The sequence below is a fragment of the Lagenorhynchus albirostris genome, chromosome 8 (assembly GCF_949774975.1).
Source record: "Lagenorhynchus albirostris chromosome 8, mLagAlb1.1, whole genome shotgun sequence".
NCBI classification, from domain to species: Eukaryota; Metazoa; Chordata; class Mammalia; order Artiodactyla; family Delphinidae; genus Lagenorhynchus; species Lagenorhynchus albirostris.
In genome coordinates this window covers 35,188,373-35,205,970 of record NC_083102.1, presented here as the reverse complement: position 1 = coordinate 35,205,970, position 17,598 = coordinate 35,188,373, and the positions used below count along the sequence as shown (strand labels likewise).

General features: G+C 35.9%; 1 protein-coding gene across 1 annotated transcript in view; it reads right to left on the bottom strand.

Annotated features, from left to right (window-relative positions):
- Positions 1-12,873, bottom strand: part of PPP1R3A (protein phosphatase 1 regulatory subunit 3A) — a 37,213-nt gene extending 24,340 nt beyond the window's left edge. Inside the window, exon 1 of the mRNA XM_060156820.1 lies at positions 12,072-12,873. Coding sequence (XP_060012803.1) covers positions 12,072-12,859 — 788 coding nt within the window. The 5' untranslated portion in view covers positions 12,860-12,873. The remainder of the gene's footprint in view (positions 1-12,071) is intronic.
- Between the last annotated feature and the right edge of the window lie 4,725 nt (positions 12,874-17,598).

Here is a 17,598-nt window from a genome sequence, read left to right as displayed (position 1 = left end):
CAGTTAGCTACAAACTAGAAAGTCACCATTGCTTATGGTTTTCAAAGGTAAAAGCTTTTGCCTATAAGAATCAATGTAACTGGACTCCTCTTATATAGTTTTAAAACATTTATATACAAGCATATGGGAAGTCTTCATATTATTTCTATAAATTTCTTTAAATCTAAAATTATATTAAAGTAATTTTTTGAAAAAGTACTCAATAGGGAGTTCCCTGCAGTGGCTAGGACTCTGTGCTCCCAATGCAGGAGACCCAGGTTCAATCCCTGGTCAGGGAGCTAGATCCCACATGCCACAACTAAGACCCAGCACAGCTAAATAAAGAAATATTTTTTTAAAAAAGTACTCAACAGAATGTAGCAGATTCATCATACTACCTTTTTGTAGGTTTTAAGGTTAAACATTTACATGCACTGCATTTTTTCTCTTTAATTGTTTTTGTTTTTATGGTTTCATATAAGCGAAGGCCAAGAATCTGCAATCTCAAGACAGAGAGGACGTGGTTTAGGTGTTTAGGTTTAGGTACAGGGGAGGAATCTGGTAGAGGCAAAAGGCCCAGTCAAAGGAAGTCATTAAGGTAAAGAAAAGCAGACAGAACAACAGCCAGACCCAGAATCCACAGGTGTCAGAATCAGTGAGTGCCACAAGCAGCGGCAGCAGAACTAACATGAGTACTGGCCCTGGTCCTGGCCCTGGCAAAGAGAAAGAATGAATGACTCAGTTCTGATCAGTGGACATTCAATATCTGCCTTCGGTCTTTTATTATTCAGCCTGTTGGATTTTTCTCTTGTCCCACTAGTCTGGATTGTGATATGAAGGAAGCCAAAAGCTGACCAATGAGTATTTCTTTTATTTGGGATGTTAACATTACTTGATATTACAGAATAGTAACATTGTACTGACTCAATGAATCAGCTCATTAGAAGACAGGAAAGAAGGAAAGACTAAATAAAGTGTCAACTATATTAACTTATTTCTCAATTTGATCTTTCTTTGATACCCTGGTAACTGCAAGTAAATTTAGACTACTACAAGATGTTAATATGGTTAATATGTTCAATTCTATATTTAATTTTTAGTCAATTTAGACAACAAATATGTGGTTACTGAAGAAATAAATTTCCCTCTTAGCTGTTGTTTTTATAATGTGTATGTTTTTTGTATACTCTTTTCTTTATTTTTAAAATAATGTGTTTTTTAAATTAATTTATTTATTTTTGGCTGCATTGGATCTTTCTTGCTACGTGCGGGCTTTCTCTAGTTGCAGCGAGCGGGGGCTACTCTTCGTTGAGGTGCATGGACTTCTTATTGTGGTGGCTTCTCTTGTTGCAGGACATGGGCTCTAGGCACGCGGGCTTCAGTAGTTGTGGCATGCGGGCTCAGTAGTTGTGGCTCGAGGGCTCTGGAACGCAGGCTCAGTAGTTGTGGCACAAGGGCTCAGTTGCTCTGTGGCATGTGGGATCTTCCTGGACCAGGGCTCGAACCCATGTCCCCTGCATTGGCAGGTGGATTCTTAACCACTGCGCCAGCAGGGAAGCCCCAGAAACAATGTTTATTTTTATTCAAATGAACAATCATTACTTATGTGGCAATGGAATCGAATATGAGTGTAGAATTAATAGGAGTTGGCAAAAGAGAAATCAGTTCTTATGTTGACGTTTCTTATTTGCATGACTGGAATGATGATTATGACTTTAAACAAAGTACAGGATAGAGGAAGAAGGATTAGGATTGAAAGGGAAATGTAACTTTGGTTTGGGACGTAAGGGAATTAATTTGCCACGTGGATATCCAGATGGAGATGACCCATAGGACCCTGATTTTTAAAGATTGTGAAAACAATAAAAGCACTCATCATTAAAATTATAAAAAGCATAATTCATTCTTTAAGTATTCAGAATGAATACCTTAGGATTTTACCAGGCTCTATGGTTATCAGGTTTAATCAATATTTTTTCAGAGCTTTTCCACACAAAACCCTTTGTTAGTCACAGTGGGGAATAATGCTTAAACTAATATACCACTGCTGACCTCAAGGATCTTGCAATCCATTTGAGAGGATGGCACACACATAAAAGTTTTTAAAAGTGCAGGAAAAGGCCACCATTTGAAAGGCCACCATTGGAAGAATTCTGGCTAAACAGATATAGAGGGACATATGACAAAAGTTCTCTTCTTCCAAATAAAAATATCTGATAAACAGTAAGTTTCACTGAATGTTAATTTATTTGCTTATAAATTGCATCAGATGCAAACATGGCAAACAGCAACCCTTTCATTTAAGGAAAGTTGTTTTATTTTGCATCATAGGAGTAGCTACTCCATGGGAAAATATTGCCAGAAACGCTGGTAATTTTAAGGCAGTATAGTGAAGCTATGAAAGGGCAAAAGCAAGTTCCATAACATGGATAAATCGACAGTAGGAGTAGCCCTGGTGAACTACACGAGTTTTATGAGATTTGTAAACAAGTGCCTTGAATGTTCACATAACTGCCATTGTCTAAAGCTTAACTTGGTTTGCCAAAGGTAACTTTGAATGAGGTATTACTAATACAAACAATATAAAATACTAGAAAATTATGAACTATCTTTGTGAAAAGTGAAAAGCTCATATATACATATGCATGTGTGCTTTCCACACAAAAAAGCAGTGCATCAAGGATAACTTGAATGGAGGTGGGCAATATTACTTATACTGCTCCCTATGTTCAATTTACTAAATAAATTATCAGCTCGATTGACTGTACCAGTCCTCTGTACATATTCATTGCTTCAAACAATGCCTTTTAGTTAAAATTGTACACACACATAGACACATACACACAGAATCAATAATTTTAACATATATTCAAATGACTTCTGCTTGTGAGCACAGTATTAATCTTAAGGTACACTTACAACAGTTTAAATTTCAGCTGGTCAGTGTTACATTTGGTTTTTACAAATCTATTCAAAATTTCTTTTCAATGTACTTACAAAATTATATTATTGAATGAAATTGTATTAAAAATGAGCTTTCTAAAAAAGGGTGTAGCCATTATTCAAAATTATTCATTATTTGTCTAAGAGAGTTTCAACAATTCTAATGCAGCTATCTTTTTAGGTAGGATTGAGAAATAAATGACATGATCTTCTGAAGTACTTTTAATTTTGTGATTTAGTGAAATAAAGCCTCTTTCCCTTCTCTGACTCTCACAGGAGTCCAATACTCAGGATTCAGAGCTAAAGAGGGCAGGACTGGGAAAGCTTCTTAGCTAGCCTATTAACCTATCCAGCTGCCCTGATACCTTGGTTGCGGCAGTGAACAGTCCTTGTAACAGTGCTATCATTCACTGGTTGGTGATGATTTTTTTCTTCTCTGACTTTTGCATTGAAATACTACAAACTAGTTTATTAGTTTGATCATTAGGAACTCAGGGGGGAAATCTAATGTTGTTGAGCTTATTTGACATGGAAAATAGAAATTAAATACTTTAATTTTAAAGTATAAGTATAGGAACTCCAACATTTAATTCAGTTGAGAATCGAAGTAAACAAATGACAAGATTAAAGGTATATAACAACATGAATGGCTACATGAAAAACATAGAATTTCCTGATCGAATACTTTACTAAAGAACACAGTCTTCCCAGGAGATGTTTAAAAAGAGAATATTATAAGCATTTGGCTTGGTAGTTTTCAGAATAATTCTGCCTGAAAGCAAAGGATAGAATTAGATGGTCTCTTCTACAATACAATTCAAGGAAGACTCTTCAGAAATCAAGTGCTGTATTAGCATTGGAAAAAAATGATTATAACTTTATTTACACTAAGCACAGTAGTCTTATACACTTACTCAAGATTATATGTGAAGATCATATTTTCTTCTGCTTGTGCCTGAATGTGATTTTAAAATTCGGTGAGATTTTTCCATTGGCAAATACTCAAGAGATTTAAGTTGTAACAATATATTATTATAAAATTATTTATAAACATTAATCCTCAGAAGGAGATATTAGTAAAATGTGAAAATACTCAGCTTTATATCATATGTGGCTTATGAAGCTGAAAGTTACCTGAGCAGTTCTATGTAATTTGTAATTGTGTGAATACATCCACAGTAATTTTTAAGAATGAAAATCAGCTTAGGGTTTTTATCACAGCTTTAGAGTCAATAGGTTAGCTTTGTATCATGGTTTAATTCTGTAAAACAAGCAGAGTACCATCAGTGTTAAATGGGTGTAAAATCTGTTTCACATAATTAGGAAAAGCATCTACAATTTGGCATGCTTTACAGATTTAAATTTGGGGGATATTTTGATCTTTTTTACTACTGCAAACTTCAAAAGGGGTGAATGAAATTCAAATCTACAACCACACCCAGGACAATCATTGTCTTATGATATTAGAATCCCATTTGTAGTTGTGACTTGAATAACACTGATGTACAGCACAGACAGACCATTTTCAGAATAACTAGAGGGGGAGGGAACAGTAAAATTTCCTAAAGCAGGTTTGTTTAATGTACAATTGGTCTCTGTCACTAAACAATGCTGTATAACTGTCCAATTTAGCAATCTATTTCTATTTGTCATAAAATCTCTGAACAGCAGGATAGTATGACTGAGGTTATAAACTGAGGTTAAAAACCAGTTATTATTTATATAATAGATAATAACACTACCATGCCAGTTACCCAAGTAAAGCTATTAGGGAAGCAGAATAAAAACCAGAAGAGATTTGAGAGTTATGCCCTGAGGAGCTTTTTCTTTTTATATAGTGGTGGTGGGGTACAGAAAATGCTTCAAAAGCAGAGAAATGACCAAAATTCAATGGTGTATAATAGATCTTCTTAGAGGAAATAATTATATCAAATCCAGTTTCATTAACTGAGTTATTTGTAATGAGGTAGATGGACCTAGAGTCTGTCATACAGAGTGAAGTAAGTCAGAAAGAGAAAAACAAATACCATATGCTAACACACATATATGGAATCTAAAAAATCAGTACTGATGAACCTAGGGGCAGGGCAGGAATAAAGACACAAACGTAGAGAACGGACTTGAGGACACAGAAGGGGAAGGGGAAGCTGAGACGAAGTAAGAGTGTAGCATTGACATATATGCACTACCAAATGTAAAATGGATGGCTAGTGGGAAGTTGCTGCATAGCACAGGGAGATCAGCTCAATGCTTTGTGACGACCTAGAGGGGTGGGGTATGGAGGGTGGGAGGGAGGCTCCAGACGGAGGGGATATGGGGATATATGTATACTTATAGCTGATTTACTTTGTTATACAGCAGCAACTAACACAACATTGTACAGCAATTATACTCCAATAGAGATATAATAAAAAAATTCAATTTCTATTCATATGTATACAGGGATGATAAGGTGAAACTGTGTATAGCTAACTCAGTTTTTTACTCCAAAAGAACCATCTTAAGAAAAACTACCTGAAGAAAAAACATGTTGTACTTCATTAAAAAAATACCTAAAAAATCCAGTCGATGTTCCAAAATTTTTTTGTAACCCAGAAGTTGCTGGAATTTAGGAATCATTTTTCCCCATAGTAGCAATGCCATAAAATATTAGCTTCCCTGGTTAGTGCCCAAAAGCTTATTGAACCCATAATTTTGAAACTATGTACTTGTACTAACCTGGATCCAGGCAGCAGGAATGATACTGAGGGGAAAAATCATCTCTCCATTAATCTTGGGCATAAGACTAGCCATGTACAAGATTTTAAAATATGGAATTTATCACCAATGCCATTTTGAGTATCTACTAAGTGTCAGCAACTGGGATAGATGTTTATATATGTTAGCTAATGTATTTGTCATAGCAACTCTTCCAAGTGGAGATTATTATCCCTATTTTATACCTGAATAAAATCGATACAAAGCGTAATTTATCCAAGTTCATACAGCTACTAATTAGTTAGAATGAAAGCCCAAATCTGCCCTACTTTAAAGCCCATGCTGTTTCCAATATGCCTTGTTTTTGGAATCCTCCTTCCCTCCCAAATACACACACACACTCCAGACCCCCAGGGTCCTCCTGCTTCTGTGGATCTCCTACCAAAACTCTGTATTCAAATCTGCCTTGTACACCATAGTGCTCCCTGCTCTAAAATTATCCATTTCCACTGTCTCAATCCAAACTCAAAGCCCATTTGTGCAGCTGACTTTAATTGGGTGTAAGATAGTGATAGTCCCTGCCAGCCTAGAGGTCTGCATTTAAGGAAAGGAATTTCTATGTGTGTGTGTGTATTATATAAATATGTGCTTACATATATAAACACACACACACACACACACACTTATATATGTATGATCTTTTAAGTCTGACAATGCAGTAGACAATCAGGCCTACTTCAGGTGACTGCCCCTGAGGTAACTTCTCTTATACTATTCCTGTTGGGGTGCTGGGGTAAAACCTTGGAACAAGGACAAGAGTCACAGTGAGCAGAATTGGAAGAAGGTGAAAAACTGAAGTGTCCCACTTCACAGTCATCTTTTGCCTGGAGCGTTATTGGCTCAGAGTTCTTGGTCCCTGCTCCATTTTTACAGGCTGCAGATGGGCTTCAGGTGGGAAGTTAGGCTCGTAGAGATCCCAGAGGATCCATGTGAGGCCTGGCATCCGTAGTGATTCCCTTCCGCTAGGGCTTGAGAGAAACCCTGAGTGGTGAGACCCTCTTCTTCCTCTTCTCTCAGAAAAGATTCAGAACTACTCTAGGGAAAGTCTAGGCTTATAGGGGTATGGATTTCCCACAAGACCAGGAAGCCACAAAGCCCTGGTAGATCTCCAAGGAAACTCTAAACTAGCTGGTTCCTTGCTGTCAACCATCTGGCAGCTTCCAAACAGTCCTCCTGATGGGTCCTGTGCAGCTGTGTTCTGGGTTTCCATATGGCTCTGCCAGAGGTCCCTCCCTTAAACAGACCCGGCTTCCACAATTAGCGTGCGCTCAGAACAGGTTAGTTATGGAATACATTAAGTCCTAAAGGCCTCATGGGGCTATTGACACTTTGCACTACTTCCAGGACCCCAGGTTATACTGTAAGTGAAAATTAAGGAAGTCTCACAATCCTAAAGCTCTGACTGGAACATGCAACAGGACCATCTCTTAGGCACCATTTTCCAGTGCTTTTCTTGGCTTCATTTTAATGATTTTCCCACCCTGAAAGATAAACTCTCTCTAATCTTAAAGTCATGCTTTAGAAAGTATCTCTCTCTTTCCCATTCTTGAATGTACCTGGTTCTGTTCCTCAAGGACAAAAATTGAAGACTGGTCAGTTTTTTTCCTTTGGCATTGAAATCTTTCGGGCATTTATTTGCATTCACTTGGCCAAGTTATAAATACCATCCAACACCTATATCATGCCATTTCATTACTTAAAATAATAAATTGGTTTCACTTAACAAAATACAAAACCATATGAAGTCAGTCTGTGTACCCAATGGTTAGGAACATTTAGCAGCTGTTGGGAGGAAAAAAGAGATGCTGAAAAGGTCAGTCCGCTGTCCAGAACACAAGATCAGTTATAGATCACAGATCCAAGAACACCTGAAATGTAATGTAAATAGTTCTTTTTCATCCATGGCTTCCCTGGTATACCCAGAGAATCTGAGCTTTGTTTTGGTGTTCTTCCCCCCTCACCCCAACTGCTCTCTGCCCCTGTGAGGCCTGTTCCCTTGGGGCCTCTGGTCTTCACGGGGTCATGTTTCCAGCCATATGCCTAACAACACAGTACCTGACACACAGGCCCTTAATAAACACCTGTGGAATGAATTTTGAAACCTGAACAAGGAAGACTATGATGTCAGGAGAAAAAACACAAGTCCAAGAACCAAGAAATTAGTTAGGTGAACACAATTTGGTAATAATGATGGCAATTATATTTGGGTTTTAATGACTACTTTATATGTGCCCAACACTTTACTAGAAGTTTTTAAAATATAATCTCATTTTATTTTAGCTTAATCATCACAACATTAGGCAGGCACTATTACCCCTATTTACAGATGAATAAACTGAGGCTGTGAGACGTAAAGTAATATGTCCATGGCCACATAGTTAAATGTATATTACCTGGGATTAATATGTGTGTCTGTTCAATGCCATAATCAATGCCTTTTTTAACCCTTTTGATCTGGTCCTCCATTTTTTCATCTATTAAACATGGAAATTTTAATAGTCATTAAGATCTCTTCCAACTTTAAGATGTTCTAGATATCAGGTGACTACATCTCAAGAAAATTTAGAATTCAGTGAGTTTCCCTTGTTGATTAAAAGCCTGCAAAAGACAAAGAAATGGCTCTCTAAAGGTAAAAATTTAGAACCCATGAGAGGAAAGAGAAAAGGAACTTTTGGGCAGTTTGGGCTTTTCTAGGGTTTTTCAGATCCACCTAAAGCTAGAGTTAGCCTTGTCTTTTTGCAGGATTTATTATTTACTGATAACTTACTATGTTCCAGACACTATGCCAAAACTTTATATGTATTATTTTATGGAAATCTCTAACAATGTCTATGAGATAGTACTATTGTTATTCACAATTAACAGAAGGGGTACCAAGTTTAACTTGCATAAAGTCACACAGCTAGCATGTGGTGCATCTTGGACTCAAACCCAGACATGTTTAATTCTGAAGCCCCAAATTTTAACTTTGAAGTTATACTACTTATGCATGCTATTTTTAGTTTATTTATCTATGTACATTTAATATTATTTATATCAATGTCATTTAATTCTTTTGGTCTTTTTTTTTTTTTTTTCCGGTACGCAGGCCTCTCACTGCTGTGGCCTCTCCCCTCGCGGAGCACAGGCTCCAGACGCGCAGGCTCAGCGGCCATGGCTCACGGGCCCAGCCGCTCCGCGGCATGTGGGATTCCCCCCGGACCGGGGCACGAACCCGTGTCCCCTGCATCGGCAGGCGGACTCCCAACCACCGCGCCACCAGGGAAGCCCCTGGTCGTTTATTTTGAAATAATGGCCCTGAGATGTAGATCAGAAATCTGCTTAGTTTGTTTGCTAACACATACACCAGTGCCACATATGTGGTGACACTTACCAAGTATTTCATGATGCATGCCTTTCAGTGCAATTAAATACCTTTGGGTCACTCTCAGTCATATGCCTATGCGTTACAAACTGTTTCCCTCTCCCTCTAGATATTTCTTTCTGTCCAAAGTGGATAGATTAATAAGAATCAAAAGAGACAACCACATCGATGTGGAGGTTTGCAAACTCTGACCTGAAAAAAATCTCCGTAGAGAAAACATAACAGAAATCCTACCTCACTCAGTGTGTTCCCACAGTTCATTCTGTACTTATTAGAAGGGATTATTGACACTTCTAGAAGATACAATCTCTGAGACCCTGATAGCAAATTAACTTTGGTATCAAGAGGAATTCAAGTTAGTTGTTACTCTCTACATTAAGACAGACTTATTTTCGGTTTAACTCTGACTTTTGTTACACACTACTATTAATCTACTTGCACGTGTGAAGTAAAAATTCACATACATTTCTCTTCTGCATTTACCTTCTCAAAGAAGTGACCTCCAAATTAAGTTACATAGGAAGTGTGGAAATGCTCAAAACAGACCCATTTAGATTCTGTAACTTTTGATGGGAGGAAGATATTTTAGAAGCTATAACTTTTTTGATCAAATAAGTATTAGTCCATTTTTGCTTTAGCCAAGTACACATTTTGTAAAAGAACACTAATAAGGTGTGCTGTTTTTCCCTAACCAACTTCTTCACAATGAAATCCAACTGCAATATTCATTTAGAAATTTGATAATGCTCTCTTGTGTGAGTTTTAGGAATATTTGAAACCCCATTGCATATAAATTATATCATGGAAAAGCTGTATAAATATTCTATTAAGGCACATGCTGTTCTAAGGATCTGTCAGGATTTCCTTTATACACTCCATTTTGAGTGGTATATAAATCAGATGTAAAAATTCACGTTGGACTGAAATTCAGCACAAAAGGCCTCCTCCAGAGGCAAATGCTTGTTTTCAAAATGTGGTTTGAATTATGTTGGTCATTTTTAAGTTATAGAAGTGCAGAAAATGTATTTGTGGTTTTGAAGGAGAGAGATTTTTTCCATTTTTATAACTCATTAGGAAACTTTACAGGCCTTTAGACCATTTTGTGGTTTAGCTCTTCTCAAGTTTTTCCCCAAAGCAATATTAAAACTTGAATGGTGTCCGCCATGAATCCAATGGTTACTGTTCTGAATACAAATGTGGGTATTGATATATATCCAGTTATACATATCTTAGACTAGGAGAAGTTTCAATAATATCATGACTGGGATAGATTAGGCCTAGCAGTTATCCTTTTTTGTTCTTGCTATCAAGTCAAGTTTGCTCTATCAAAGGAATCCTCTATCTTTACCATAGTTCAGCATGTAATGCTTGTAATTTTAAAGCTGCATTTCTTAACTTGCAGAAAAATCCAGAGTTAAACGCTGCTTCTTTTATGAGGTCTTTGACAATAAGGCTATGCCTTTTTTAAGTTTCACTTTTCTCTAATATATAGGGCAACTTGCAGCAGGTATATTAGATATTCACAGATGATGATCTTATTTGTAAAGTATTTAATATGTGTATGTTTATGTATATAAATAGTTTATTAAATAGTGTTGAACTTATTTTATCTATATAGCTAACATGTTGCTGAATAATTTCATAAACTAATAAACTATTACTTTAGCACATAGAGATTATGATTATATTATCTCTCAATAGCATCAGTTAAAACCTGAGAAACTTTTGTTTGGACTAAGAAATGTAGCATATCTCACAAAGTCAGATAAACCAATCTTTCAAATGACTTTAAAGGATAATGAAAACAGAAATATTTTATATGATTGAATTGCTTCACCTAAATTATATTTAGTTCATTAATGCATTAGAATAACACATTTAGTAGTTATTATTTATTGCTGTATAAGAGATCAAGGCATTAAAGCATAAGAGGTTAGAACCTTCCCAATGTAATTCTTTATGTTTTTATTTAATTCCACTTAGAATCTGGGTGTCTTGATTCTTAATACAGTTCCCTTTTCATCATCTTACACGATTTCTGGTGCAGTTACTAGAATCCTTGGGTCCAGTGACAGTTATGGTGGACCATCCAGAGGATAATCAAACATTTGCCTGTGGCTGGTAGAGCATGTGGATTCGGAGGAACAGGAGACATCCGTCTCCTCTTGGATATTTTATCTACTCGCCTACTGTCATGGAAATTAGCCAACTCTACAAGAGATAGAATTGAAGACTCAGTTTTCTTTATTTTTTACATTAACAAGAGAGCAAGGTTACTAATGAGGGGTCATATCCCAAATCTCTAATCTATAAAGCTAATATCCTTATTTCTATTTGGGTCCTTTTTTTATTCTGCTCCATTTACTTTTACTAAATTATACTACTTTGTGTTCTATAATGTTACATTTGGTTATAATTATAAACTTTTATGTGTAATTCATCCATCACTCATATACTTCTGTCTTTCTCTTAGCTTATCATTAAAGTCATAGCTCTTCCGATTTAACTTAATATGTATCACTCCAAACATCCCTGTATGACTCAATCAGTCGTTAAAAAGTTCGTTACAGCTTTGGGGGGAAGTCTGTGAATTTCTGAGCACTAGATACATACTGAAATACAGTTTTATGTTAATCAGAAATGTTTTGAAGTACGGCAAAAGTATTTAAAAACCACTGAAAATAAATATACATTAAATGACAAAATAAATAGTTTTATATGTTAAGAATCTAGATTCTGTGGTTTGAATTTAAGCAATTTATAACTTGCTAGGTAGGCAACATACACATTGCAGTCCCCCTGCCATCTGTTACATTATACCCATATTTTCCTTACATTTGGAGGATAGATAACACAGTGCTTTTATTTGAATAGCACTGACCTTATTAAAGCCTAGCACCATTGTTTTATACATAACAAAAATATATTTTTAAACAGAATGGCTATTTCTTACAACCAGTGAAATAAAGAATGACCTTAAATAACCTTAAGATTATAAAAAAGTAAGGAATGTAAGATATATCCTCACCTTGATTTTACCTTTAAGCAGCCTTTTATTTGTCTGTTAGGAACTTCTTCCTGTAGTTTTCCAGGCTCCAGCTCTTGTTCTTTCTTTTGACAAACCAGTATATAATTTGTGCCATTATTATTTGACCAAAATGTACCAACAGAAGTTTCATAACGTATACAAAACTCAACTTTACTGCCATCTTTTTGATAAGGAGGAACCAATAAAATTTTAAAGGAGAATTGGTCAGTTTCACCATCACATGAATTTGGGACATATTCTGCTAATATGTCATAATATGTCTGCCAGTCATCTAAGGACATTCTCACATATACTAACTTCTCAAAAGAGATATTCAAAACTCGAATAATGCCCTTCATACTTGTAGATCCATGAAGATACTCAGTTGATTCCAGTATTGCTTTCTGTACTTGAAGTTGTTGCATAAGGTCTTCTTTTGAAGAAGGCAAGTCAAATAGTGGAGATAAAACATATTCTTCTGTGTGGAAAATGTCCTTCATTAAGTCAAAATCAGTTGAACCACTCGGAAATTCCCAGGAATCAAATTCTTTAACAGACACAAGATTGAACCCAAAGTTGTCAGCAAATGAAACTCTTCTTGCACCTGAAGGTGGATTGTCCAGGTAACTGTCTTCAGATGAATCAGAACCTCGTCTGCTAGGTTGAGGGGAGAAACCAGGTCTGAAGGTAGCTTTAACTTCTTCATCTTCAGAAAGAGAATCAGGTACATTAGGAACTTCTAAAAAGTTATCTTTGCTAATCTGACTAGGTTCTTCAGAAGGCTCCATTGGGCTCTCTGATATCAAATAAGGGAGAACTGTACGACTAGTAGAGGCTGATACTTGAGACACTGAGGCTTAAAATAAGTATAAGGTTACAGTTGACATTGCAGAAAGGAGTCAGCTCTATAAATAGGTCTGATGGCGTGTAAACTATGCTCGCTTGCCTCCAAAGGCCTTTAATATGATAGCATCCATGTTACTCTCACCAGCATGTTTCAGGTTTAACTCTCAGTTTTTAAAGTTGCATATGTTTATGAGTTCCAAAGAGACATCTTAAATCATTTTCTGCTGTGTTCAACAATCTGAAACTTTAGAATAAAAATATTATTTTAACCAGTTGGTATTAAAAATGAAAACTTGAACCATTTATTTTAAAAGACAATAAAATTAATATCACAATACTAAATATGTAGTTTGAGCTAAATCCATCCATTGGAGCAGGCAAGGGAAGACAGGAGAGAATGAGAACATTTATAGAACTGGAAAGATCCAGTGTCTAATAATAATGATAGCTACCGTTTATCATGGACTTATATATAATGTGAACTCTAAAGGGTTAAATAGAGGTGCTGCGAGTTCTGAGGAAATAAACATGATTTAGGTGGAGAAGGTATCATTTGAAATAAACCGTGAAGGGTAGGTAGAATATATACATCCAGGGTTGGAATGAGGTAGATTTTCCAGGTGGAAGAAATAGTGTAAGCCAAGGCCTAGAACAAATAATTAGTCAAATCTGTTATTTTAAACATTATTGTTTCTTTCAATTAAGCCATGGAAAAATACAAACAAGTAATGTTTAATTAACTTGAAAATATAAGTGGGCAATGGTAAACCCGGCCCAGGAGTAAAATATTTATGTAGAATAAAATGTTCTTCTTTGGCAAATTGCCATTTTATGCCCACAGAGCAGAAGTTAATACCATGACATGTTGGGGTTCTATGTGAGTTTTAAAGTGTGAGCAGCCTGTTTAGACTCTCATATTTTTTTGTATTAATGTAAAACCCACTTCGGAATTGGCAATTGGGAAAAACCTTAAAAGATTTAAACATACATATGCTTTGACCCAGAAAATGCTCCAGCTATGAATTTGCCCTATCAGTAGGGATAAGTATGCAAAGATAAATGTAGATATATGTTCATAATAGGACTGGATTATTTTTAAAATTCTAGAAACTATCTAAATTATCCATCAACAGGGAAATGAACAAATAATGTTACACCCATTGAGTAGAATGTTTTATAGTCATTACAAAGGATAAGGTACCACTTTATGTGTTGATATGGAAAGGCAACCAAAATAAATGGCTAAGTGAAGAAAGGAAAGTGTGAACAAATATGTGCATAGAAAATTTCTGGAAAGACACAAAACAAACTATTAGCAGTGGTTATCTCTAACCACAGAGGTTGAAGGTTCTAAGGGAAAAGGACTCATTCATTTCAGTTTATGGTCTCCGTACTGTTTGAAATATTAGCCATGAGAAAGGTTTTCTTTCAATATATCTTCAACTCAAATTAATAAGTGTGAGTTGATTTTTTTTTTAAAAAAGAGAACTCAATAGCATAATTTCTTTAAAATTACTGCTTTATAAATACATTATAACTTACTGAATAGTTTGAATTGCATACAGTAGTGGATCAAGAAATTATTTTTGAAATTAAAAATAAATAGTGTCTAGGATAAGGGACTAAAATTATTTAGGCTTTACCACATAGCTAGAATGGGTGATGACCACATGGATTGTTCAAGAATGGAAAATGGCTGTGGAAATGACTGTCCCTTGCAAATGTAATGCCCATGAGCCATGAGTAGCCATATTCCAAGGTACCTAAAATATGTCATTAGCTAGTCAAGGAAATTCATAACAAAGTACTCCATAGAATTTGTAAATAATCCATACAGTCATATAAACAATAGAATAATGAAAATTTGCAGATAGAATAATGTACTAAAGTAGTACATCCAGGGATTATAAGCAGAGACATGGAGATAAAGACCCCTGGGTTTGTACACTGGCTGTGACATTTACTAGCTGGGTGACCTTCAAATGTTGCTCAAATTTTCTTACCCTAAGTTTCCCTGATTGCTAAAATGCAATGTTAACAATTAAATGAGATGCTTGCTAAAATGTTTAGCACAAAACTTATAGTAATAGAAGCAATCATTATTTTTATTTCTATGTATGTTTGTGAAAGGTTGATTTTAAGATATACCGGTAGATCAGATAGATAGATAGATAGATGGACAGACATAGAGAATCTACCTATACAATATTAAGTAATGGTTTATAACTTGCATCATTTTTGTCTTTTTTTAAAGGCTATAGTATATAACATTTAGCTTTACAAGACATAAAATAGCTCTACATTAGAAAATGGTCCTGTATTTGAGCTTAACTTTCCTGTTCTTAATTTCTCTTCCCACAGAGCAATACTCCCTTGATTTGTAATAATCACTGCCTATCTTTTGGAGTGTATAACCTTTGCGTAATTGTAGATGGTTGACATGTTCCCCCTTAGTCACCACTTAGCTAAAGCAGAGTGATTTCATCTTTTCAGTCTCTTCTCACATGTCAGTCCTTTGGCACTTCTTATCGTTTTGTTACTCCTCTGTGAACTCCTTCCAGCTTGCCTATATTATTCTGTTAATGAGCTGCCCCCAGATGAATGCAGTAGCACAGATCGTGTGTCTCTGGGGCATGTAAAGAAACTCTGCCAATTTCAGCCTTGTGACTTGGTGTTTGTATCAGTTAAAATTCACATCTCCTTGCTTTTTTTCCATATCATAGATCAAACCAACATCTCATTTTCTCATACTCACTACTAACTCAGTTTTAACGTGACTTTTACCACACTCTTCCTCAATACCTTAGGTACACCGGTTTTATCAGAGTTATGACTTTTTAAAAAATGTATTTATTTGTTCATTTACCAAACGGCAGCTCAAGTTTCCACACATTCCACTTCCTTTGTATTAATCAAACATTCTCAACGTTACCTTTAACATAAAAGGCTCTTTCAATAAGGATCCCTGTAAACAGGAAGTAGATGTCATGCTCAAAATAAGATAATTCCAGGAGGGCTTATTTACAAGGGTCTATTTATAACGTGTAAATGCAGAAAAGCCACAAGGGTTAGTGCAGTAAACTGGGGCCAGTCACATCAGAGCTGTTACATTCCTCAAGGGAAGAGGAAAGGGGACAATCATCAAAACTTGAAAGCACAGAGTATATAAATTATATACCGGCCTGAAGGGGATCAGTGATCTTTGGTCAAGGGACACAGCCAGCTGAAGATGACCTTGCCAGGAGTGATCCATGGACAAAAATACACTGAATTCACTCTTCTTTCCTACACTATCCTGCCTGGGTTACCCATTGGCCAGAGGCTATGGGTTCTATTACAGTTCATTCAGGTCAGTCTCCCAGAGCAGAGAGCAGGGTGGAAAAGGGTGAAAAAAGTGGTGAGTGGGTTTGGAAGAGCAAACAAAAGATATTGGAGATTAAGATTTTGTATTTACTTATCTTTATCTGCTTATGCGTTATATTTAAGCATATGTATGTGTTGCTCTTTCTTCATACATATTCCATCTCAATGCCAACTGAGTTTCTATTACCTGATCTTTTATTATCCTAGCAAAAAAGGTTCAAATATCTAAGATCTTTAAGCTCTGATCCAGTGGAAGCCACATAAGAAATATTGAGCTTATCCATGGATGACTAAGAAAGAAATGATCTTTTTGAGATTAATTATAACGTTGCATTTGTTTCCCTTGTTAGCATGTCTTTGTCTGCAACCTAAACTCAAGAAAATTTTGTCAAAAGAGAACCTGGAACAGTGATTCTTAACAAGAGATACATAGTAAAAATCACTGAGTGAGATGTTCAGACTCCACAGGCTCAGGTGCACTATCAGGTCTACTGAATGTGAGCTTCCAGGTTGATGATGCCCCGCAAGTGATTCTGGTATACAGACTGGTTACAAGGCATGATCCCCATAGGGTCCAGGACTTAGGTTCTAGTTAGAAAGAGATGTAGCTATGACACCTCAAGTACCACATGCTTTTTTTTATACAGAGGCTATAAAATACTTTTACCAAAAAAATGACATAAAAATTTAGTTGAGTTTCAGAGTATCAGAACTTTAAGGCATTTAGCAATCATCTAGTCTAGTCCCTTTATTTTCACATAAGGAAACTGAAATCCAGAGCAATGAAGGACCCCATCATTTGATAACAGAGCTGGGTCTTGAACTCAGCTCTCTCCTGCTTTCAGTCCTGTATTCTCCACATTATACCATCTATACACCAATTCATAATTAACAAATTAATCATTCTTTGAAAAATAGTCATTAAAATTTGTTTTGTTCTAGATCTAGTTTATTTTTTTAATCAATTAACTTTTGTGAACTTTCTTTTTTCCATTTGTTGAAATATCTCCAGAGGTGTCCAGATAGTTTTTATTTGTGGCAGAGTCTCTCAGCCTTTTTTAACCTATGCTCCTCTGGTAAATATAATATCTTACACTGTTTTCTCTTGCTCCCTCAGAGACTTTGCTATACTCCTATTTGGTAATTACTGGTCTCAGTTATAAAAATGAATTATATGATCTCTTTAGAACTAATATTGATATTTATTATTTTAAAGGACTGTTAAAGGGTCCTACTTCAAACATAGCTTGAGACGCAGGTTTGTTCATCAGATCCCAGTCACTGGGAAAAAAATCCTTTGAAAATGTACACATCTACC